Source organism: Orycteropus afer, unplaced genomic scaffold (genome assembly GCF_000298275.1).
Source record: "Orycteropus afer afer isolate SDZICR_OR568_19922 unplaced genomic scaffold, OryAfe1.0 scaffold00008, whole genome shotgun sequence".
Classification (NCBI taxonomy): domain Eukaryota; kingdom Metazoa; phylum Chordata; class Mammalia; order Tubulidentata; family Orycteropodidae; genus Orycteropus; species Orycteropus afer.
The window spans coordinates 14,239,491-14,264,318 of record NW_006921595.1 but is presented as its reverse complement, the minus strand read 5'-3'; the positions used below and the strand labels follow the sequence as shown (position 1 = coordinate 14,264,318).

The following is a 24,828-nucleotide window of genomic DNA, read 5'->3' as shown; positions in this document are numbered from 1 at the left end:
TGTGAACTGCTGTATGGAAAGTGAATTTGCTCTGTAAATCTTCACCCAAATCAAAATAAAATAAATAATAATAATAATAATAAAAGAATAAAGATTCTGCCAAGTTTTTGACACTTAAGAAAGCTGGTTACAGGGATGGTCATTAACCAGTTAAGAGTCACAGGAACTTGCTGGTGGTGTGAAAATCCTCTCTATCTTGATGTGAAAGGTGGGGTCACTATGAGGCGCAATCAATTCCATGGCAGTGAGTTTGGTTTGGTTTTTTGTGGCAAATAGGAAAAGAAAAAAAACAGAAAAAGAAGGGCACTATAGTGAGTTGTAATGCTAACTTTATTTAACTAAAAAGGCTGTCCTTTATTCTGGCAACTCTTCAACACTTCGCAGTTCTACTCTGTCTTATAGGGTCACTATGAGTTGGAATCAACTCAATGGCAGTGGGTTTGGGGGGTGGGGATTGTTATTCTTAGTACTCTTCCTATTCTTTCTGGTGTTACAATGTCATTTCTTGAAGAAAGAATGGTGATAAAAATATTAATAATTTTCTTTTCTTTTCTTTTCGTAGTTTTCTTTTGGTATAGTTTGGTGTGGTCTTGATGTCTTTACTTGGCAAAATAAAAAGCTGATAATCCATACTGGCTCCCATGACTTAATTTAAAAAAAAAAAAAAAAAGATTTTATTATACTATCAGTAGACCTATCTATAGAACAGGTTCCCACAATTTCTACACATATTGTTCAGTGACACTGGTTTCAGTCTTCACATTGTATCAACATTCTTATTATTTCCATTCTAATTGTTTGTTCCCTTCCCATAAACCTAGTCTCACATTCCTCCAACTTCTCATGCATGCTTTAGAACATCCATTGACCATCTGTTTCGGATAACAAAAAGAAAGCAAACGCACTGCCATAGAGCCGATTTGACCCATAGTGATCCCTCCTCGGGTTTCCGAGGCAGTATCTCTACGGAAGTAGGTTGCCCAATTTTCCTTCCAAGGAGTGGCTGGTGGATTTGAACTGCCAGCCTTCTGGTTAGAAGTTAAATGCCTTAGGCACTATATTTTTTTTCATATAGATAATTTTTTTATATATTCAAGGGTGATATTCATTACTTCATGAGCTAACCTGCTATTTAGCTAAAAGTTGACTTCAGGGGACAGTTTCACATCAAGGCTTAAAGAATATCTCAGAGCAATAGTCTCAGATTCCTTCTAAGTGGGTCCAGTAACCCTACATTTGTGAAAATTTGAAGTTCTGTTTCACATTTTTTTCCTTTTATATCAGAATCTATCTACTGTGATCATGACCAGAATGTATCGCAGTGATAGCCAGCACCATCTATTTCTTCTGGTCTCAGCGTAGAGGACCACAGGGTTCATGTGGACAGTTAGTCCTGTAGACCAGTTCTGTCTCTGAATCTTGGGTTTCCTTCCTTCTCTTTTCCTCCAGACAAGTATGGGCCAATAGTTGTATCTTAGCTGGTCACTTGAAAGGTTTTAAGACCCCAGATGCTTCTCACCAGACTAGGATACAGGATACAAACTTTATGAATGATATTACACCAACTGACCAAGTTATTCCACAAGAATATCTCTCTAAGTCTTCAAACCAAGAAAACTAATCCCGTGAGATAACTGCTTATATCTAAGAAGGATCAGATCCTGTGACCCTTATTTGTTTTATACATAATATGTTTTATACATATGGTCATATATACATGAATATATATACAGATATATAGATACATAAGTAAACACACACATATACATACATATGTATACATATCTACATATGAACACATATGTATTTTAGTTGTTATCATCATTGCTCCCAGGCTGATTTTTGTTTTTTTCTTTTAACCGCTCCATGAGATGAAAACATGTGCTCCACACCTTCTTGGTGACCACTCTTACTCTAGCTGTACTTCAAAGCTGGCCATGAAGGCACTGATATACTCTGCCCTTATTCACTAGCCAACGTAGAGAACTGCATCCCTAGGACAACCTGCCTCTCCTGCCTCACTCTTACTGCACCTAGGGAAGGAGCTCCCCTTCCCCTGGAGAGTGAAAGCAAGCCACATTCTCTCTGTGACCTCCCCTGAGTCCTTACAGAGCCTTGGTAAGGTGCCTGAGAGGAAATGTCATTTAGTGAAGTCCCACCACAACACACACACACAGTAAAAATATAATGTATCACACCTCAGAGGAATCAGAGCAAAGATTCTCTCAGGAAGCCAGCCAGACTTATGGCTGGATTCCATACTCTAACTTTAGAACCTGGATTCCACCTTAAACCCATAGCGAAGGTTAATGAAAAGTCACCATTAGTATCCCAAATAGACACTTAAAACAAACAAGTTACTGTTGTTTCTGTGTGCCGTCAAGTTGATTCTGACTCACAGTGACCGTATATGACAGAGTAGAACTGCCCTATAGAGTTTCCGAGGCTAATTTTTACAGGAGCAGATTTCCAGGTCTTTTCTCCAGTGGAACATCTGGAACATCTGGGTATATTCAAATTGCCAAGTTTTCAGTTAGCAGTTGAGCACTTAACCATTGCACTGCCAGGGCTCCTAGACAAACGACTACTACTATTGATATTGTCCATCTCTCTTTGATCAATGTTACAAGTGCAACACAAGTCTGTTTGTATTTTAGGTTTTTTTTTTTTTCTCCTTTTCACAAAGAAAAATTTTGATGAGGTCTTAGAAAACTGTGTTACCTGTAAAATCCCTTGAGGTTCACTCTGTCCTTTATCAGGTCAGCTGCCTGAACAATAATAATATTCCTCAATGCTCTTCCTGCACAAGAGGAACTCTCTCCATAAATCTAAATGGAAAAGACAAACATTTAAGGTAAATTTAGAACTACAATGCAACAACTTGTGAGCTACCAAAAACATGCTATATATAAAAAGTCATGACCAAATCTCCACAATTGCATTTATATTTTAGTTATGTAGGTCCAGACCTACTCCTACCTTCTTTATTTATTTTATTGGTCGATTTATGCTATTAAGCTACAATAACTATTTGCCAAATGCTAAGCTGCTTTATTTAGCTACAAAGAGAATCTTCTTTTACAACAAGGTTTTCAGTGTAAAATATCTACTATTTTTAATATAATGTGTCTATCAATACATTAAATTGAAAAATATTTACATTAGATATTAAATCTGCTATATTTATACTCCTTGACAAGTCTTGCAAGATGGGAAAATAATTATTTTTTCCTATCTAGCGAACACCTTGAAACACGACAAAATTTGATAGCAGGCTGCTCTGAGCTTTGCGTGTAAGCTTCACTCAACTGCAGAGTTCACGGTTAATTCTAAACAACTTGGTTTCAACTAATTTATGATTCCATCTATCAGATAAAAATTTCATTTAACTTCATTTTTTTTTTTCATCTTCTAATTCCCCCATATAAGTCTCCAATTACTGGAGCAAGAAAGAGGATATTCCTTAGCTCTACAGAAGTCCAGGTCCTACTTTATATAGGACCTCCTTCCCTGTAACTATCATATTCCTCTACCATATAATGCTGTTTCACAAAGGAAACTAAGTGAAAATGAGCTGCCTTCATGAGGCAAGAGCCCCTGAAAATTAATACATATTAAGTGTGGGCACTTACATATTCTGTTTTCACTATTTCTTAGGATACTCTTTCAGAGCCTATAAAATATTTTATATCTTTTCTCAAAGCAAAGAGATTGATAATATATAGATTATAATTTGACAGGGAACCTTATGCTTTTTTAAAAAATACTTGTCTAATATTCCTGTAATCACCTCCTAAAAGGAATCTGATGAAAAAATGAGGAGGCCAGAAAATTATTTATATTTAAAATGTTAAAACTGTAAGAAAGGGAGAAAAAAAAACCAACAATTCAGATTACAGAAACTATTATTTAAAAATAAAAGAGGTGTGAGTCAGGTGATACCTGACTAGTCCTGACATCATGTTCATTCACTCAGTCATTCAAAACACATTTAATGAGCAGCTACCAAGTGGCAGGCCCTTTTCTGGATGCTGAGGATACAGTGGTGAAAAAAGCAGAAAAGGTCCATGCTCTCTCAAAAAGCTTACCCAAACCAAAACCCATTGCCATCAAGTCAATTCCAACTCCTAACAACCCTATAGGACAGAGCAGAACTTCCCCATAGGATCTCTAAGGCTGTGAATCTGTACAGAAGTAGACTGCCACATCTTTCTCCTGCAGAGTGGCTGGTGGGTTTGAACTGCCAACCCTTCAGTTAATAGCTAATTGCTCTACCACTGCATCACTACTGTACCACCAGGGCTCCCTATACACAAGGCTCACAGGCACTATGCTCTTTAAAAAATTATAAGTCTTTGTTGATGATTCTTTAACATGACACAGTGAAGGCATCCTCATCTTTTCTTATCATTGTATACACTTTTCTTACTGTTGAGTATACAAGGAATGAGTATACACTATGAGATAACTCCATTATCGGAGCATCTCAAACTCCTTCCATCGTGCCATCCCCTCGTTGAAGGTGGCAATGTGAGCAATGCAGCATCCTCCAAAACTCCATGTGGTTAGGATCCAAAGGAACAGCTGTAATTAGAGAATCTATGCCAAAACTGGTAAATCCTTGCCAAAGAACATGTAGTAAAGGAGAAGAGCATCATACCTGGGAAGAAGTATGTTCAAGGTATGGATTGGAAATTCTTCTCGACAGAGTCTATTTTAAAAGAAAGAAAGAAAGGATTAAAAGGTTAGAACCAAACAGAAATCTTTGTACCAAAGAAATCTTTATAACAAAAGGGTAAAATATATGCAATGTGGCAGGCCTAGTTAATTATCCATGGGGTGGGGAGGAAGAGCTCAAATCACAAGCCATAAAAGCCATATAGAATCAGCATCCTTATTCTCATTCAATGTAAGTTTCTGGTCACAATTCATACAATGGAAGAAGATATACCATTTGAACTGCTCCCACTCTACAGAAGACAATACACAAAAGTACAACAGAAAAATTGGGATTTTTTTTACTTGCCACTTGATTCTGAGATTTTGATTCCACTCTCCTTTTCATTTCTACACCTGCAGCTCTTACTCAGGTCTTCATTACCACCCACCAGAACCATGCTTCAGATTCTCAACAGGTGCCCCTGTGCTCCAGGATGCTCCCTTCAGGCCATCCTGCAAACTTCAACTAAACAAATACCACGATAAAACAACTACAACAAAAAAAAACTCACTGCCGCCGAGTCAATTTGACTCATAGTGATCCCTCCTTGGGTTTCTGAGCAGTAACTCTAAGGAAGTGATTGCCCAATCTTCCTTCCAAGGAGTGGCTGGTGGGTTTGAACTGCCAGCCTACTGGTTAACAGTCAGACAGATGCCTTCGGCACTATACCAGCAGAGCTCTCTATGTCGCCCCCTAAACTTATAGTAGGTAGTTCTATTATTGCTTATGTGAGTCAATCTAAACCCCTAGCCTGGCCTTCTGGGTCCACCACAGTCTGGTTCACAGGTTTCTAGCATACTTCCACCTTCCTCCAGGGCTTCTTGAATTTAGCATTATCTGCTCGTCAGAAAAACCTGCCATTCAAACCCTTGCCTCTACTCACACTATTCCTCACATTAAAAAATTCTCCATCTTCCTGGATGGCTTCCCCAAATCCTACTCTGACATCACAGTCCAGGTCTGTGCAGTCACCTCCTGGGTGAAGGAAGCTCTTCCCACCGACATCAGCCAACTGGAGTTCCTCCTTCAGAGCTCTTTGGTTTCGCTACTGTTTATGTGGCAGCTCCTGGGCTGCTTTGTTTTGTTCGTCTTTCTGTGTGCACCTTATCCCCAATAATCTGTAAGCAACTTGAAGGCAATGTTGACAGCTTACACTGCTTTGCTCTTACTGAATCTAGGGCACAGCCTTGCATAAAGATGTTTATCTTTCTATTCATTTATTTATAGATATTTACGTATCTCTATCAACTTAATAAGTATTTACTGAATTATCTGAATTGTAGGAGCTAATTTTTCCTACCTAACGATCCAGTAAGTAGCACCATCACACACATACGCTTATGGACAATAGGGCACTATTGTCATTTCCCACTGCAAAATGGAAAAAGCACAGAGAAACTAACAGTTATTGAGCTTCCAACCTATGTTTAAAGCTCTTTATACCTCTATTCCAAGACTTGATGTCTTTTGAGAGCCTATGGTTTTTTTAGCCTGCCGCCTCCACTTCTTAGAATAATTTGCTACATTTATGAAACATATCTTGCTAATCATCACTTTCCTGCATCAGAATCTTCTCACAAACTTACTGTCTTTGGCATTCTACCCCCTCCCCACTACACACGGCACCCATACTATTTATCATCTATTCTACTGAAATCAGTGGTAATTCTTTATCCAGAAATGCTTGAGTGGTACACTCTGCTAAAGATCTGCAACTTGCTTCAAAGAAAATAAATGTTACATGGTAGACAAGCCATCTGTAATACAATAAAATACAACATCTACCCTCTTTCCAATCTACTCTATACACTCCAGATGACTCACCTTCCCCAACCATTTATCGTGTGAACCTATGTAATATATTTGCGTATCAAAATACTTAACAATTGAAAACTGGATATGCACCAGATTCATTATATGAAGATGAATCATCATGAGAAATGATTTTTTCCCCTAAACAGAGAAGCATTTAAAAATCAATATGGCAGACCAGAACTGACAACCTTATTATTCATCTGACTGCTTGATTAGCTCAGAAAAGCAAATACTTCATGTGACGTAGTTAAAAAGAATGCTTTTAGGTAGAAACAAGTTCTAAAAAACTCAGGCAAGACACTTTCACAGAAGAAAACATACTGCCTGCCTTTCTTTCTACTGCCAACCTAAATCTGGCCGTCTCCCCAAAAGCCTTACACTCACACAATTCCACTTAACAGAAACCTCCCCCATGGATGTTCTTGAGTAAATAAAGCAATGGGATTCTGCTACACTGAATAGATAACAGTGTTAGATAAGCTATAGCCTATAGGGAATCAACAATAGCAACATAATAAGAACTATCTTTTACAGGACACAATACCTAGATTTGTTATCAGAAGCTTCTGTGAAGCCTTCTCTCAACTGGTACCAGGGGAGCTTTGTTTCATTAACGCTCTAAGACAGGGTTCTCAAACTTGTTTGCGTAGCTCCTGGAAGCCATGGTGCTCTTTGTGGGATGCCATAAAGCATGGGAAATTAAAATAACTAACTTAATTCTGTATTTTGATAGAGACTATTTTATGGTAGTTTTTGGTATTGACCAAAAACAGCAAATGCCAAACTCTTAAGAAAAAAAGAAAATGGAGGAATATTCTATCCAACATTTATTTTTTACTAGGAATTGGGAAAGGATTGTACTTAATTTTTTTTCATGGGAACACCATAGCCCAGCTCCCAGGAGTTTGAGAATCACTGGTCTAAGTCACTTCACAAATTTCTCTCCTAGCCTACAAAAGCATACCAGACCATCCCTGAAAATGTGCCCCTCCATTTCAGAATTCTTTCCCAAATACACAATTACTCAGAAGCTTTCATCCCATCTTTGAATCCCTTTGTTTTCTTTCTCCTCTCAGCACTCCAAGGCTTCATCTAATCACTCTTGTGGACTTACTTCAAGCATGTGGTCTACTACGTCTGGAATAGCAAATTGAAGAGGAATGGTGTCACTTTCACAGTCAAAAAGAAATTTCAAGATCTATCTTGGAGTGCAATGCTGTTGATGATAGGATAATATCTATATCTATATCTATATATCTATATATCTATATCTATATCTATATATATAGATAGATAGATAGATAGATATGCATTCAACAAAGCCCAGTTAATATGACTATTTTTCAGATTTATGCACCAACCCGTAAAGCCAAAGATGAAGAAAATGAAGCATTTTACCAACTTCTGCAGTCTGAAATAGATCAAACACGTAATCAACATGCATTGATAATTCTTGGTGATTTGGATGCAAAAGTTGGAAACAAGGACAGTAATTGAAAAATATGGCCTTGGGATAGAAACGATGTCAGAGATTACATAATAGAATTCCTCAAGACCAACGACTTATTCATAATAAATACCTGTCTCAGCAACATAAACAGCAACTATACATGTGGACCTCACCAGACAGAGTACACAGGAATCAAATCAACTACATCTGTGGAAAGAGACAATGGAGAAGCTTAGTACCATCAGTGAGAAAAAGGCCACGGGGCTGACTATAGCACACACTATCAATTGCTGATAGCAAGTTCAAGTTAAAGCCAAGGAAAATTAAAACAAGTCCATGAATTTAGAGACCATGTCAAGAATTAATTTGATGCATTCAACACCAATAACTGAAGACCAGATGAGTAGTGGGAGGTCATCATACATGAAGGCAAAGGTCATTAAAAAGAAAAGGAAGAAGAAAAGGCCAAAAAGGATGTCAGAAGAGATTCTGACACTATCGCTATTGAACACAGAGTAGCTAAAGTCAATAGAAGAAATGATGAAGTAAGAGAGCTGAACAAAACATTTCAGAGGGCAGCTTGGGAAGACAAAGTAAAGTATTATGAAACTTGCAGAGAACGGAGTTGGAAAACCAAAAGGTAAGAACACGCTCAGTATTTCTCATGCTAAAAGAACTGGAGGAAAAAAATTAGGCCTCATGTTGCAATATTAAAGGATTCTGTGGGCAAAATATTGAACGACGCAGGAAACATCAAAGGAAGATAGAAGGAACATAGAGAGCCACTGTACCAAAAAGAATAGGTCAATGTTCAGCCATTTCAGAAGGTAGCATATGATCAAGAACCAATAGTATCAAGGGAAAAATCCAGGCTACACTGAAGGCACTGGGGAAAAACAACGCTCCAGAGATTGGTGCAATACCAACTGATCTGCTTCAACAAACAGATGCAGCACTGGAAGCACTCACTCAACTATACCAAGAAATTTGAGACATGTACCTTGCCAACTGACTGGAAGAGATCCATATTTGTGCCCATCCCAAAGAATGGTAATCCAAGAGAATGCGGAAATTATTGAACAATATCATTAACATCAGATGGAAGTAACATTTTGCTGAAAATAATTCAAAAACATCGACATGGGACTGCCAGAAATTCAAGCTGGATTCAGAAGACGACAAAGAACAAGAGATATCACTGCTGATATCAGATGGATTTTGGCTGAAAGCAAAGAATACCAGAAAGATGTTTACCTATGTTTTATTGACTATGCAAAAGCATCTAACTGTGTGGATAATAACAAATTAAGGATCACAGTGTGAAGAATGGGAATTCCAGAACACTTAATTTTGTGCGCATGAGGAACCTGTGCATAGACCAAGAAGGCAGATGTTTGAACAAAAACAAGGGGATACTGTGTGGTTTAAAGTCAGGAAAGGTACGCATCAAGGTTGTACACTTTCACCACACTTATTCAATCTGTATGCTGAGCAACTAATCAGAGAAGCCAGACTATATGAAGAAGAATGTGGCATCAGGATAAGAGGAAGATTCATTAACAACCTGATATATGCAGATGACACAACCTTGCTTGCTGAAAGTGAAGAAGATTTGAAACACATACCGATAAAGATCAAAAACTACGGCCTTCAGTCTAGATTGCAACTTAATATAAAAAAAAAAAACCACAAATTCTCACAAGTGGACCAATTAGCAACATCATGATAAATGGATAAAACATTGAAGTTGTCAAGGATTTCATTTTACTTGGATTCACAATCAATGCCCATGGAAATAATAGTCAAGCAAGCAAACAAACGACATACTGCACTGGACAAACTGGCTGCAAAAGACCTCTTTAAAGTGTTAAAGAGCAAAGACATCACTTTGAAGACCAAGGTGTGCCTAACCCAAGTCATGGTATCTTCAATCACCTCACATGCATGTGAAAGCTAGACAATGAATAACGAAGACTAAAGAGAAATTGATGCATTTGAATTATAGTGTTGGTGAAGAATACTGAATATACCATGCACTGTCAGAAGAACAAATAAATCTGTTTGTATGAAGTACAGCTAGAATGCTCCTTAGAAGCAAGGTTGACGAGTCTTCACCTCTCATACTTTGGTCATGTGGTTGGGAGGAACCAGTGCCTGGAGAAGGATATCATGCTTGGTAAACTAGAGGGTCAGGAAAAAGAAGACGACCCTCAATGAGATGGACTGACAAAATGGCTGCAACAATGGGCTCAAGCATAGTAATGATTGTGAGGATGGTGCAAACACAGGCAGTGTTTCATTCTGTTGTACACAGGGTCTCTTTGTGTTGGAACTGACTCAACAGCACCTAAGAACAACAAAAAGCACCTACTCAGCTCCTAGTCAGGCACTTGAAAATTTCCAGAAACATACACATGAGCAAGATACCATTCCTGATTTAGAAACCAACTTACCAGAAGACACATGTTCTAAAGAATACACTAACCCGTGAATTCTCTATCTTGACCCTAATTTTTCTATAATTTGCTGTAGAATTTTGAAAGGCTGGTCTACTAGATGCAAGTTATCCTCTCCTGTTATTCTTAAATTATGGTAAAAATATTAAAAAACAGAATGTTTGCTATTTCAACTTTTTTTCTTTTTTCTTTTTTTTTTACATATACAAGTTAGTACAGTAATTGCTTTCTTCATGTTGGGCCACATTACTACCATCCATATCTAAGTTTTTCCATCACCTTTAACAGAAACTCAGTACTCCTTAAGCAAAGGGTATCCTCTCTAAAAGAGCATTTTAGTGAATTTTTTTCCCACAAATTTCATGCACAGACAAGGTGATGATTCATATTTCCCTCTATTTCCAATTTCCTAGGATTATTTAAGCTACATGCAATGATTCTTCCGTGAAAAATACATACCACAGAGAGAATAGTAAGAACACAAATAAAATTAGATTTTAAATCAAATTTATTTCTCTTCCTTTACATTTTAATGAACCATGGAAAATAGTTCCCAAAATGATTCTAGTCAAACCTCATATTTTAAATCTGTATTAGAAAATTGCAACCTTTTATCTTCACAAATGGACTTCTAGGGGAAAAAAACTGGTATAACTCAAAAGGATAATTGTTTATCAAGCATAAATTACCTTCTTTCTTTTTTTTCCCCTTTTTTCTTTCAGGTTAAGTATTCACTAAATTTAAACTGAGAGTCAACAAGGCTGAGTCTGAACCAAGCAAGAAACTCATTTCAGAGTTGTTGAAAATATCTTGCTTAACTATGTGACAGATTTAAGGCACATTTTTCAGCAGCTTTTAAAGGAGATGTTTTAATAGTATCCTTATTGAGCTAAAGTATTTAGTTACTAAGGGGTGATAGAAATGAAACGAGAAAGACTAAATCACCTCAATCATCACAGAAGTATGACCTGCCCCATTACAAACATGAACTAACAAGAACTACCACAGTTATTGGTAACTTGAGAATTCAGTTCATGATACTGTCTGTCACCTTGAGTCACAGTCACTTTTTCCACTCTGAGTGATCAAAAAGAATATGAAGGTGGAAAGGTGGAATAAGTATATTTGAATATCTTACAATAATACTAGGAAGGCAAAAAGCCTCATCAATAACTGGTGGCCACATAAAAGATTATAGAATAAGACAATAAAGACTATGGTATATAAAGCTGTCCAGGAAGGTTCTAAGACTGTGGGGATTTTTTAAGCGCCAGGATAAATCTAGGAGCCCTGGTGGTGGTGGTCCAATGGTTAAGTGCTGGGCTGCTAACCAAAAGATCAGCAGTATGAACCCACCCAGGAGCTCCATGGGAGAAAGACCTGGCAATCTGCTTCCATAAAGTTTACAGCTAAGAAAACCCTATAGGTCAGTTCTACCAAGTCACATTGGGTAGCTAAGAGTCAGAATCGACTTATGGGCACCCAACAACAGGATAAATTTACATCTCAACCAAAGCTCGATCAAAGCTAAAAGCAAAGAATCCTAACCAGTTTGCAGACTTCAGAATTACACAGTCATCATAAGTAAGGTATAATGAAAACTGGCTACATGAGCCAATTGTTGAGAGAGAGAAGCAGGGCAGGGCACCACTATCCTCTTTCTGTAAGCTCTGGTTGCAATTCAGGCCCACAATTGTTTCCTCAGAGCTCAGAAGGATGTGCATGCAACATCAGTCATAGCCACAAAGACCACATGTAATAAGGTCTTCTCAACACAGTGTGGCCACATCAAAATCAATGGTGTTTTCAAAATGGTATTTTTCTACTGCTTTGTGATGTGTTAAGAAAACGTAATGAAAGGGAAGGTGACAAAAAGGCTAACTGAGCACTTGCCACATTTGAAGCATTTTCCTATATTAGTAGTTACAGATATCTATTCCTACTCTGGAGTCCCTGGGTGGCACAAATGGTTAAGCACTTGACTACTACCATAAGGCTGGTGGTTTGAAACCGCCCATAGGTGCTTTCGAATAAAGATCTGGTGACCAGTTTCCAAAAGATCACAGCTCTGAAAACCTTATGGAACACAGTTCCACGTCTCAAGATATGAGTTGGAATTGACTCAATGGCAACTGTTTCTTTTTTTTAATTCCTATCATAAGAGGTCTAAGAGTCAGAAAAATTATTTTTCTTAACATCCCAGAGATGGAAAATTGCAGAGTCAGGACTAAAAGATAATTTTGATTGATTTCAAAGCCAACACTCTATTGAAACATGTTGCATATCATTCATTTAAGAATAATTAATAACTGAGTTTGCACTATGTACCAAAGATTGTACAAATGACAAAACTAGACTTAGAGAAATTAAGAAACTTGCAAGTTCACAACTCAAGTCTATATTCAGCTATTGCTCCATACTTCTCTTTTACTGCATAAAATACATTCATAAGAGTAACATCATAGGGATGGACACAGGGAAGAGGTAACTATCAGGAGGGAGTGGGAGGGGAGCTGTTGCATTGTGGTAAATTGTGGTCAATGTCATGAGACAAAGTGTATGTGAACTACTGTATGGAAAGTGAATATGCTCTATAAATTTTCACCCAAATCACAATAATAATAAAAAAAAGAATAATATGATAAACAAATACATCTAATATATTATGAAGTTACAAATAGTATCTGCTAGATTCAGTGGTTCTCAACATTGGCTGTACATTAGAACCATTTGGGAATTCTGGGGGGAGAAAAACAGGTGTCTAGGTCCCAAACTTAGGGAGCCCTTGTGGTGCAGCGGTTAAAGTGCTTAGCTGCTAAACGTTGGCAGTTCAAACCCACCAACTGCTCCACAGCAGAAAGATGTAGCAGTCTACTTCTATAAAGACTTACAGTCTTGGAAATCCTATGGGGCAGTTCCACTCTAATTCTAATGAGTTAGAATTTACATGACAGCAACAGGTTTGGTGTTTTGTTTTAGGTACCAAGCTAGACCAACTGAATTGAAATTAAAATCTCTGGGGCTGGGGCCTGGGTATCCCCCCCCCCCAAGTTCCCTAAATGGTTCAAAGTACCGCTAGGGTCAAGTAAAACTGTGTTAGAGTAAGTGGTTTCGAATGAGTTGAATCCTTTATCATCCACTTGAGCTAGAAGGCTTGGAGCACTCTCCAAACATCACCTTCATCACATGCTCTGCTGAGTTCTGAAGGATGTGAACATACAAGTCATTAGCCCAACAGTATTTGGATCTGTGGTTGGGCCTCCAAGTCAGAATGGTGTAGAACAAAGAGCCACTGTTTCAGTAAATCCCACCTCGCACCTGTTCATGCAGTGTTTTCTACATACCTCATCCTAGACATAGCCCTAAGCCAAAGGACCTTTATGTCTGCATAGTACCTACATACTTCTGAAATCCTTTTAATAGCATCCACAGCATTAAACTTAATTTTCACTTCCCATTATTAAAGGATTCTATTCTAGTGTAAACAAGTTTGCCCCACTTAAAAGGTGAAGTATAAAATGAAAGTGGATTGTAGGAAGACTTATAAATATTTCACAATCTTGCTTGCCTAGGGAGATAGATCAGCAATAACCAATAATTTCTGGGAAAATATGTACATATTAGGTGCAACAAAGAGCAACAAACCCCAAAGTTTCATCAACTTGATGTTATACAGTTCCAGGGGAAATATCTTTCTTCTCATTCTGTTTACAAACAAGAGAATAGCTTTAACTACCAGGGTGGGCTTCCCTGGTTAACAGCAGTCACATAAAAAGGCCTTTAACATTAGGAATCAAATTACTAAAGACTTAGAAACAATAGCTGAATTCTCAAGCTTACCTCTAATTTTCACTGAATTCCCTGACTATACTAATCAGCACACCCAATCATCCCTGGACTCAAAGATGGACTCTTTCCACAGCAGCTAACTTGAGGAAGTTCCCACTGGCCAAATCTGGGACAACTGGAGAAACAAATAAATAATGAAGGTCTTGGACTATGTTGTTGTGTAACATCAAGTTGGTTCCGACTCATGGTGACCCTATAGGACAGAGTGTAACTGCCTCACAGGGTTTTCTTAGCTGTAATCTTTACAGGAACAGATTGCCAGGTCTCTTCTCCCACTGAGCCTTTAAGGGTTCAAAGCATCTACTTTCTGGTTAGCAGCCCAGCACCTAATCATTGCACCACTAGAGATCCTTATTGGATTATATTCCATGAAACCCAATGGGGGTTGCTACGAGACGGAATCAACTCGATGGCAGTTGGTTTTATATATATATATATATATATATATATACACACATACATATACACATACACACACACACACACACATACAATTGAATAAATAAATAAACCAACGGGAAAGATATAGAATAATTCCAATGAATAAAACATAGATGGGAAGAGGAAAACAGAAAATCGCCATTAGGCAAACACCACAGTAATAAACACTGAAACAAAGACTCATCAATGAATGCTAGAACACAGGGACAACAGTATGATGAGAAACAGGATATTTGCATACTGGTAAAGTATCTTAATAAGTATACCAAAATCAAACCCATTGCCATTGAGTTGGTTTTGACTCATAGAGACCCTACAGGACAGAGTAGAACTGCTCCACTGGGTGTCCAAGGCTGTAAATCTTTACAGAAGCAGACTGCCTCATCTTTCTCCTGCAGAGTCTGGAGGTTTGAACTGCTGACCTTTTACTTACCAGTTGAATGCTTTAACAACTGTACCATCAGAGCTTCTTTTAATAACTATAGAGGGAAAATAAAGATACTTAATAGAGAAAAATAAAGATACTTAATAAGTACAGAGGGATAAATAGTGACTTTACAATGGAGAAGTGTTGCAGACATCAACCTTAAGTGATCAAAGTTATCACCAATAATGAGGCATATTGACATTATCTGTCTTTCGATATGATGAACTAAGAAAGGTTCTTTTATTATATTTTCATCAAATTGCATAACTGAATTTAATCATGAGGACACATCAGGAAACCTCAAATTGAGAGGCATTCTTCAAAATAACAGGTCTGTATACCTCAGTTAAGAGCTCTGGTAGCATAATGTCTAAGGCATTTATTTGACTGTTAACCAGAAGGCTGGCAGGTCAAACCCACCAGCCACTCCTCGGAAGGAAGGTTGGGCAATCTACCTCTGTAGGGATACCGCCTCGGAAACCCAAGGAGAGGTTGCTATAAGTCAGATCCGATTCAACGGCAGTGAGTTTGGTTTTGTTGGTGATGCCTCAGTAATGTCAAGGTTATAAAAAACAAAGAAAAATTGAGGAACTATTCCAGACTCAAAAAGCTCAAAAGAAATTAACAAAAAGTGACAAGAGATCCTGGATTTAATCTTGGACCAGAATAAGGAAGTTAGTAGGGCAACTAGAAAACTATGAATGAGGTCTTTACTTTAGTTAATAGTCTATGTCAATGTTAAGTTTCTGATTTTGATAATATTATGTGTTAAGTTACTTACTTTGAGGACTAAGGAGTACCTGACCCAAGCTATGGTATTTTCAATTATTTCATATGCATGTGAAAGCTGGACAGTGAATAAGGAAGACCAAATTAAGTACTGATGTCTTTGAATTATGGTGCTGTCAAAGAATGCTGAATATGCCATACACTGCCAGAAGAATGAACAAATATGTCTTGGAAGAAGTATGGCCAGAATGCTTCGTATCAGCAAGGATGGCGAGCCCCCATCTCACGTACTAAGGATGTGTTACAGGAGGGACCAGTCCCTGGAGAAGGACATCATATGTGGTAAAGAAGAGGATCAGCAAAAATGAGGAAGACCCTCAATGAGATAGACTGACACAGTGGCTACAACAATGGGCTCAGATACAGCAATGATTGTGAGGATGGTGTAGGACCGGTCAGTGTTTCGTTCTGTCGTACATAAGGTCACTATGAGTCAGGACCAACTTGACGGCACCTAACAACAACATGTAAAATGTTAGCATTTGAGGAAGCTGGATGGAGAGTATAAGAGAATTCTCTTAGAACTATTTTTGCACCTTTTAAGTCTGAAGTTATTTCAAAATGAAAACTGAAAATTCAAATAAAAAAAAGGTAATGGACTCTTTCCTCCCCACAAAAGCAGGCCCAAGAATGATAAACATTCTTTCAAAATACATCTATTTCTTTCCCAAAAGCTGCTATGCCCTCGCCATAACCCTTCTTACCTCAACCACACAAAAGAAGGAACCAAATGGCCTCCCTGCCTATGCTGGCCTCTAAGCACCTTCACACAAATGAGATTAATCTTCCTTAAATATTTCCTTACAAATCATTTTATTTTATAAAAGAAAAGAAATATTAAAATAAAAAAGTTTACTGTCCTTGAGTACTTACAGATAATGTTTCAACACTTTAACCTACCACTCAATGCCACCCTTGTCTGTATAATCCTGTACTTCTCCACAAATTTTCTGCTTTGGCCAGGCAGTTGTCTGATTTTTACTACATAAACTGGAAGTATTCTCATCTCTATGCCTGTGCCTTTGCCATGACTTCTGTTCCTCACCTTTCATTTCTGAATCCTGCCCTTCCTTCAATCATCATAAATGCTGTATGAAGCCCACCAAGCCCCAAGTCTCCCAGGACTAACCTCTTCCATGAAACCCTCTAACACTTGTCTACATTTACCACTAAAATAGAATGCCTTTGGTTCCATGTGTATGTGTATGCCATCGCTCCTTCAGCAGCCTCAGAAACTCCAAAGGACTTATGCCGTCTGCTCATCTAGGATTTTCGGCAATGTGTGTAGCCAGGGCTAACCCTCCAGTGTAATTTTTTCACAAAGTCACACTGCCTGAAAATCCAGTGACTCTGAAACCAAGTTATGAAGCACAATAGGAGCACCTCAAAATCTATGAAATCTATTGTCACCCCTGCCGTAACTTTGTTACCCTTGCTTTCACTCCCTCTCTCCTGACTTAAGTGGCTGCATAGAAAACATAACTGTTTTTTTAATACATGATTTATGTGCTTATTTTGAAATTTTGAAATTTAAAGATCCACGAGAATACCAATTATTTCCTTGTAGTGAAAAATACTTAAATTGCTTTGTGTGTGGCTTTCAATAGGATGAAAGTTTACTTTTCCTTCCCTGTATTACCCCCTAGTCAGAAAATGAGGAAAAGAAATAAATCTTGGAATAGCCATTTTCTTCCCTTTTTTGACATCTGGAAACAAAACAGTGTCTAAGAGGTTTCTTGTCAACTTGCACCTAAACTGTTGAAGCTCCCTAACAATGAAAGTGATAATGTAGTCTCCTGGTTCTACATTGTATTTCTCACTTAACTAAGACATACAAAGAACCTCAGATATTAGCACTAGAAAGGATCTCCTGAGGTCACAGGGGCTCATTCCACAACCTTCATCTGTACTATGTGAGATAAGTGGAACTCTAGACCAGGGGTCTACAAACTATGACCCATAGGCCAAATCCAGCTGCCACCTGTTTTTGTAAATAAAGTTTTACTGGAATACAGCTCCGCCTATTTGTTTACATATCGTCTCTGGCTGTTTACATACTATAGTAGCAGAGTTGAGTAGAGGCAACAGAAACCATATGGCCCACAAAGCTAAAAATTTTTACAACCCTGGTCTAGATTATCAAATTTTATAGAGTAGGAGGAACTCTATACATATCCTTATGGAAATATTCCAGTGCTTTACCAGATATTGATAACAATTGTTTTCATGTTGAGCCAAAATTACCTCCCCAATGGAAATTTAAGATTACTTCCTCCAAAACTATTTAAGGCATATTTTAATTTTCTATTACATGTTGTATAAAATAATAATAAAATGTCAAATCAATTTTTGACCTTACAAGATTTAAAAAAAGGAGAAAAAAAATTGTAACTCACTAATTGTAATCTCTCCTTTTAAAATAGAACTTCTAATCTAAATATAATCTAAACAAGTCTACACTATGTAAAACTAATGCTATGGGTCAAATATACCAAAATATTACTGAATCCACTAATACACATGTTGTTTCAAACATGTGACTCTTGTACATAATATTCTCTCTACCTTCCTCTTCAAAAATTTAAATTCTCATATAGTTTATGTTAAAAAGCATTCATGTGCTCCAATCTCCTCTGCTGGAATTTCTCTGTGTTATACACTTCCAAAGCACTTGAAAGTTTATAATGTTTTATTGTTGATAAAATTTATGACACTGCAATGATACATAGGGTTTCCACAATTTTGCAAGTACTCCTAATAGTGCTATAATCCCATGAACAGGCTGGCTTTCATCATCATGGAAGCTAGTTTTTCTAGCTCTCTTGAAGTCATTTAAAGTAGTTAAGAACTCTATGTCTGCCATCTTGTACAGTTCCAATTTTAAAAATCATTCTCTTGATGGAGATAATACTGTGTCTTATTGGTCAACATTTTACCATTTGCCACAAGGAGGAGGCTTATCCTTTCCTTCTTTTCTGGCTCTGATCTCAGAAGAAATGGTTAGTTTTCCTGTCCCTTCACTTATTTCACAAGACCTGGGTTACCTGGCACTTGAGTCTTACAGGCTTGTGAAACTTTATTTATCCCGGACCACATATCCCTCCTTGTTGCATACATGCCTTTTTTTATTTTTTTTTTTAAAGTCTGAAGTCTACAGAAAGCCCACTTTATAGATACACTGGCTCCTTTCATTTCCTTCTAATTTTCTAATACATTCTAACAGTATGACTATAGAATCAGAATTTTATTAACAGCTTGTGCCATACTTCCTTTTCATGTTTCCAGCTATGACACCTTTACTATCACTTCTCTTCATTTGTTGAAATCAAATTCCACGAAGTGCAGCATTCTTAACAGAGTTCCCAACTTCCTCCCCACGGTCCCCTGTTATAAAGGAAAGAGTCCAATCGGTACTGTGGAGTTTTGGTGGTGCCGAGTTCTTGTCCTGACTTTGTCCTTAGACTCTGCAATCTCCTGACATTCATCCAGAGTCTCTTCTGCCTGCACTGACTCACTCTCTTCCTAGTATTCTCACTAAACTCTGTGTTCTAACCTGCCTGTTATTGCTGTTGTTGTTGTTATGTGCTATTGAGTCGGACCCTACTCATAGCGACCCCTCCTTGGGTTTCCAAGGAAATATCACTACAGAAGTAGCTCACCCAACCTTCCTTGCGAGGAGTGGCTGGTGGGTTTGAACCGCCAGCCTTCTGGTTAGCAGCCAAGTGCCTTAGGCACTATGCTACCAGAGCTCCTTCTAACCTGCCTAGACACCCTTTATTTTCTCTATTAAGTCACCATAGATAGTCTTTCTTCACACTGTCCCCCACTTACCCACCTTTCTACTCTGACACAAAAGTCCATTACACTTCCAGCATCCATAACTGGCAATCTCATAGGCAGGATGAAAAACAGAGTACAAACCCTGCAGGTCACCATAACAGTGCTCAGATGTTCTGAAATTCAAAAGGATCTCTAGTTCTTTTTGGTTTCTACTGGAAATGCCCCTGATAATGTAGGAGGCATCAGCAATTGCTGGTCTATTTTCTTTGTCATTATGGATCTTCCAGTGTTAGTTCATGGAATGTTATTAACACTACATAATAAATATTATGTTCTGGGGCCCCAATCTCTTAATGATAGCATTGAGTAGCACTGGCATTATCTAAGTGGGGTTGCTATGAGTTGGACTCAACTTGACCCAATGGCATCAAATTGAATTTGATGGTGAGAGTAGAACTGCTCCATATAGTTTTCCAGTCTGGGACCTTCTGGAAGCAGACCACCAGGTCTCTGAGTGGGTTTGAATTGCCAACCTTTTTGTTAGTAGTCAAGTATTTAACTCTCATGTGGTGGCATGGTGCCAAAGGCACTTGACTGATAACCAGAAGGCTGGTGGTTCAAACCCACCAGCCACTCCTTGGAAGAAGACTGGGCAATCTACTTTTGTAGAGATAATGCCTCAGAAACCCAAGGAGGGGTCACTATGAGTCGAACTGACAACAGCAGTGAGTTTGGTTTTTGGTTTGGCCACCCAAGGACTCCTAACCAGTACACCACCTAATACTAAATCCTGCTTCATGTTGCAAATGTTTCTAAAGCATAAAAGTCCTTCAAGATATCAACAGGTATCTTTTGAAAAAGGATCATATGGTCAAAATGACTTGAGAAGATGTTGCTTTCTCTATTCTCCTTCCTTAAAGATGCAAAATGCACATGAACATATTAAAGGAACTAAAGAAGTCCTGCAGTAAATACACCTGTTCAACCTAACATTTTTCAAATATATGTGAGAAAGCATTTTTAAAAACTGTATATTTGTTTTTTTTGTTTGCTTAGCTAAACATCCACTACCATCTCAAAGCACATTTACTGATGTTACTCAAAAACAGTACAGTGAAATGCTGCCCCAGTGCATAAGCAAGTCCACTTGAAAATTACAAAATACTGCACTCACTCCTCCAAACCTCTCCTGCTGGCCTGCTTTCTAAACACTTGCAACTACTTACATTAATCAAGTCTACACATGATGTTACCTCCTACTTCCTTAGTTCGGAAGGTCAAGTGGAGACCAGTCTTGGCCCTCAAAACCAAAAACCATCCTTTAGGACAAAGAAAAACTGCCCTATAGGATTTCCAAGGCTTCAAACCTTTACAGAAGCAGACTGCCTCAGTTTCTTGCACAGAGCAGCTAGTGAGTTTGAACCACCGACCTTTTGGTTAGCAGCCAGATGCTCTAATAACCACTATGCCACCAGAGCTTCCTGCCCACAAATGCAGGGCATTAAACAGCCAATAATGAAAAACAGGTTGAATAGGAACCAAACATCAGAATTACCAAACCCTCAGACTAAAGCAACCTGTAATTGCCCCAAAACTTCTGGGCACATTTCGCCTCCTTTCTTTACTTATGTTCACCATCTAAAGAGAAAACCACATTCAGATTCCAATTGACATGTCTTCAGCTATGGAAGACTAAAAAACACCTTTAAGTTTTTGTGTTCGCACCTCCTCCTCATGCATAACTACTGTTAAGGGGATCCAATTTTAGAACCCTCTCAATTTTTATTTTTAATCAAACTTAATTTCAAACACCTTCAATTTCATTCTCTCTACTGTCTGCCTGTTTGACATTAGGTATCAAAGTTAATTTCTTCTCTAATCAGCTCAGCTAGAGTCAATCACAAGCCTAACTTTTAAGAAGACAACCCTTTTCAAGTATGTTAATACTGATCAGTAGCCTGTTTCTAGATAAAAGATTAAAAGTAAATAAAATGCCCTATATACTAAAAGTAGTGAGTGAGGAATCAACCAATATAATATGTATGGATTACAGAGAAGGAGACCTTTGGTGAGGGTACTTTTACTACTTAAGAGATTTTTACAATCTTCGGTTATCTAAAAACACTATACCCCTAGCTCTTCCCCTCACCTCCGGCCCTCCTCTGCTCACACTCCTCACTTCCTATATCCTAGTCCAGGTACATGATTATGTGGCCATTTCAAATATTTTAAAGAGCTCATGATACATTGCAGTACTGTGGTAAAAAGTGGAAAAGAAAAAAAAAAGTAACACTGAACAATGAAAGGTCAATTTTACATAGAAAACAAGTAGACAGGAATGTACAAAATGGTAATAATAGGTCTTTCTGTGCCAAGCCATTGGTAGATTTCCATGCTTCCAAATATTCTATATTAATGTATTACTTTTATAATCAGAAAAAAAAAGCTATGTTAAAAACAAGATAAAACTTCCACTCGTGCCACCCCCAGCTCCAAACCCACAAGGAAAAGGAAAGTTAAATTGATAGAAATAGTAACTATACATAAAAGATTAAGAACATGGTTACAGTCAGAAAGAATTCCAAACTTAAGTTGCTGTTGGATGCTGTTGAGTCAATTCCAACTTACAGTGACCCTGTGTACCAGAAATGAAACTTCCCTATAGGGTTTTTTAGGGGATGGGGTAGGGAACTGTAATCTTTATGGAAGCAAATCGCCAGGTATTTCTCCAACAGAGTGGCTGTGTGGGTCTGAACCACCAACCTTTCAATTCACGTCTAAATTCTTCATCATTTGCACTATCAGGGCTCCTGACACCTAAGTTAGCTGTACTACAAGTGCATTTACAGATATGAGAGAATGAGATAAACTTATAGGTAAAGGGCCAAGAAGATAAGACAAGACTAAAGCTTCTTTCAGAAAAGATGTTTTTACCCATTTTCCCTTTCCGCTCAATGACATCCATTTAGTCTCTAAAAAGATATGAACATGGAAGAGATCATAGGGGCAAGAGGAACTATTTAAAGAGTCCTCTGGAGCGGGGGGCGGGGAGGGGGGAGCAGAGGGAGACAGAAGACAATGGGAGATTCCAAAACAAAAAACCAAACTCACTGCCGTTGAGTCGATTCCGATTCATAGCAACCCCCTTTGGGTTTCTGAGGCAGTAAATCTTTATGGAAGTAGATGGTCCAGTCTTCTTTCCATGGAGTGGCTGGTGGGTTTGCACTGCCAGCTTTCTGATTAGCAGTCAAATGCCTTAGGTGCTACACAACCAGAGCTCCTTAAATGGGAGATTGTTGTTCTTGTTCTGTACCTTTGAGTCATCTCCGACTTATAGCGACCCCTCCTTGGGTTTCCGAGGTGGAAACTATATGGAAGTAGATTGCCCAATCTTCCTTCTGAGAAGTAGCTGGTGGGTTTGAACGGCCACCTTCTGGTTAGCAGTCAAGTGCCTTATGCACTATGCCACCAGAGCTCCCAAATGGGAGATTAGAGAGGGAAAATTTCAAACAGCCTAGCAAGAAGAGATAAGGTAACCCTTACATTTCTAACTGTCCCTTGAAAAGACACAAGCTAGGCTCTGCCTGAAGTTTCTATTCTAATAGCATCAATATGTCGCTCAATGTCAATGATAGGTTCTGTGAAATACGACATTATATGATTTGGAAGTTGTGTGAGCACATATCATAGTCTGGCCTTGTATTTTCTTTAAACATCTAAAACAAGCTTCATGCCTTAGCAGTGATCATCAACATGCTGAGAGGGTTTTGCTTTTGTGTTTGGTACTCAATCTACATCATTAGCAATTTCCCTATAACTGATATAAGTCCCTCCTGCATTTTCATTAGCCTTGTAACTTTCAATGGAGCCAATCCTTTAAAAGCGTGGAGAATTTTTTTCTTTGCTTTTGAAGATCATTGTTATCATACAGTGCAACATGCCTAAAGTGTGAATGACAGCATTTACTGATTTTCCACCATTATGTTGTTTGATAACCTTTTGTTTCACTTCCAAATCAATACTTCCCTTTTGCCTCTTGCTTCTCCTATCACAGCTTTGCTGTGTTTGGGAGCCATGATGCACTTCACAGTACTATTTTCAAAAGAAAATTAAACAGAGAGATAACACTACAACTCTCAAAAGACTCACAATACACAAGACTAGACACTGCTGCCTATGAGTCAAAGCATTTACTATTATACAGTAAACTTTTAGCTAGAAAGTACAGTGCAGCACATACATAAGTCAGTAATACAGGCATTTATTATAACTATCAAAACATACATATCATAAATTATATAAATACCTTATCACTCATCTATGCCAAGAAATTTGGAAGACAGCTACCTGGCCAACTGACTGGAAGAGATCCATATCTGAACCCATTCCAAAGAAAGGTGATCCCACAGAATGTGGAAATTATCAAACAATATCATTAATATCACACGCAAGTAGAATCTTGCTGAAAATAATTCAAAACCGGTTGCAGCAGTATACTGATAGAGAACTTCCAGAAATGCAAGCTGGATTCAGAAGAGGATGTGGAATGAGGAATATCATTGCTGATGTCCGATGGATCTTGGCTGAAAGCAAAGAATATCAGAAAGACGTTTACTTGTGTTTCATTGACTATGCAAAAGCATTTGATTGTGTGCATCGTAACAAATTATGGATAACATTGAGAAGAATGGGAATTCCAGAACACTTAATTGTGCTCATGAGAAACCTGTGTATAGGAGGCTGTTGTTTGAACAGAACAAGGGTATACTGCATGGTTTAAAATCAGGAAAGGAGTGAGTCAGGGTTGTATCCTCTTGCCACACTTATTTAATCTATACGCTGAGCAAATAATCTGAGAAACTGGACTATACGAAGAAGAGATGGCATCAGGATTGGAGGAAGACTCATTAACAATCTGCAATACACAGATGACACGACTTTGCTTGCTGAAAGTGAGGATGACTTGAAGCACTTACTGGTGAAAATCAAAGACTATAGTCTGCAGTATGGATTACACCTCAACATAAAGAAAACTAAAATCCTCACAACTGGACCAATAAGCAGCATCACAATAAATGGAGAAAAGATTGAAGTTGTCAAA

At 38.1% G+C, this 24,828-nt stretch overlaps 1 protein-coding gene across 1 annotated transcript in view; it reads right to left on the bottom strand.

The window, feature by feature from the left end:
* The window catches only part of RAPGEF5 (Rap guanine nucleotide exchange factor 5), a 379,123-nt gene that overhangs the window by 311,413 nt on the left and 42,882 nt on the right, over positions 1-24,828 (bottom strand). The window contains exons 2-3 of the mRNA XM_042781600.1: positions 4,661-4,711; positions 2,722-2,828 (exon numbers count right to left, since the gene is read on the bottom strand). Coding sequence (XP_042637534.1) covers positions 2,722-2,828; positions 4,661-4,711 — 158 coding nt within the window. The remainder of the gene's footprint in view (positions 1-2,721; positions 2,829-4,660; positions 4,712-24,828) is intronic.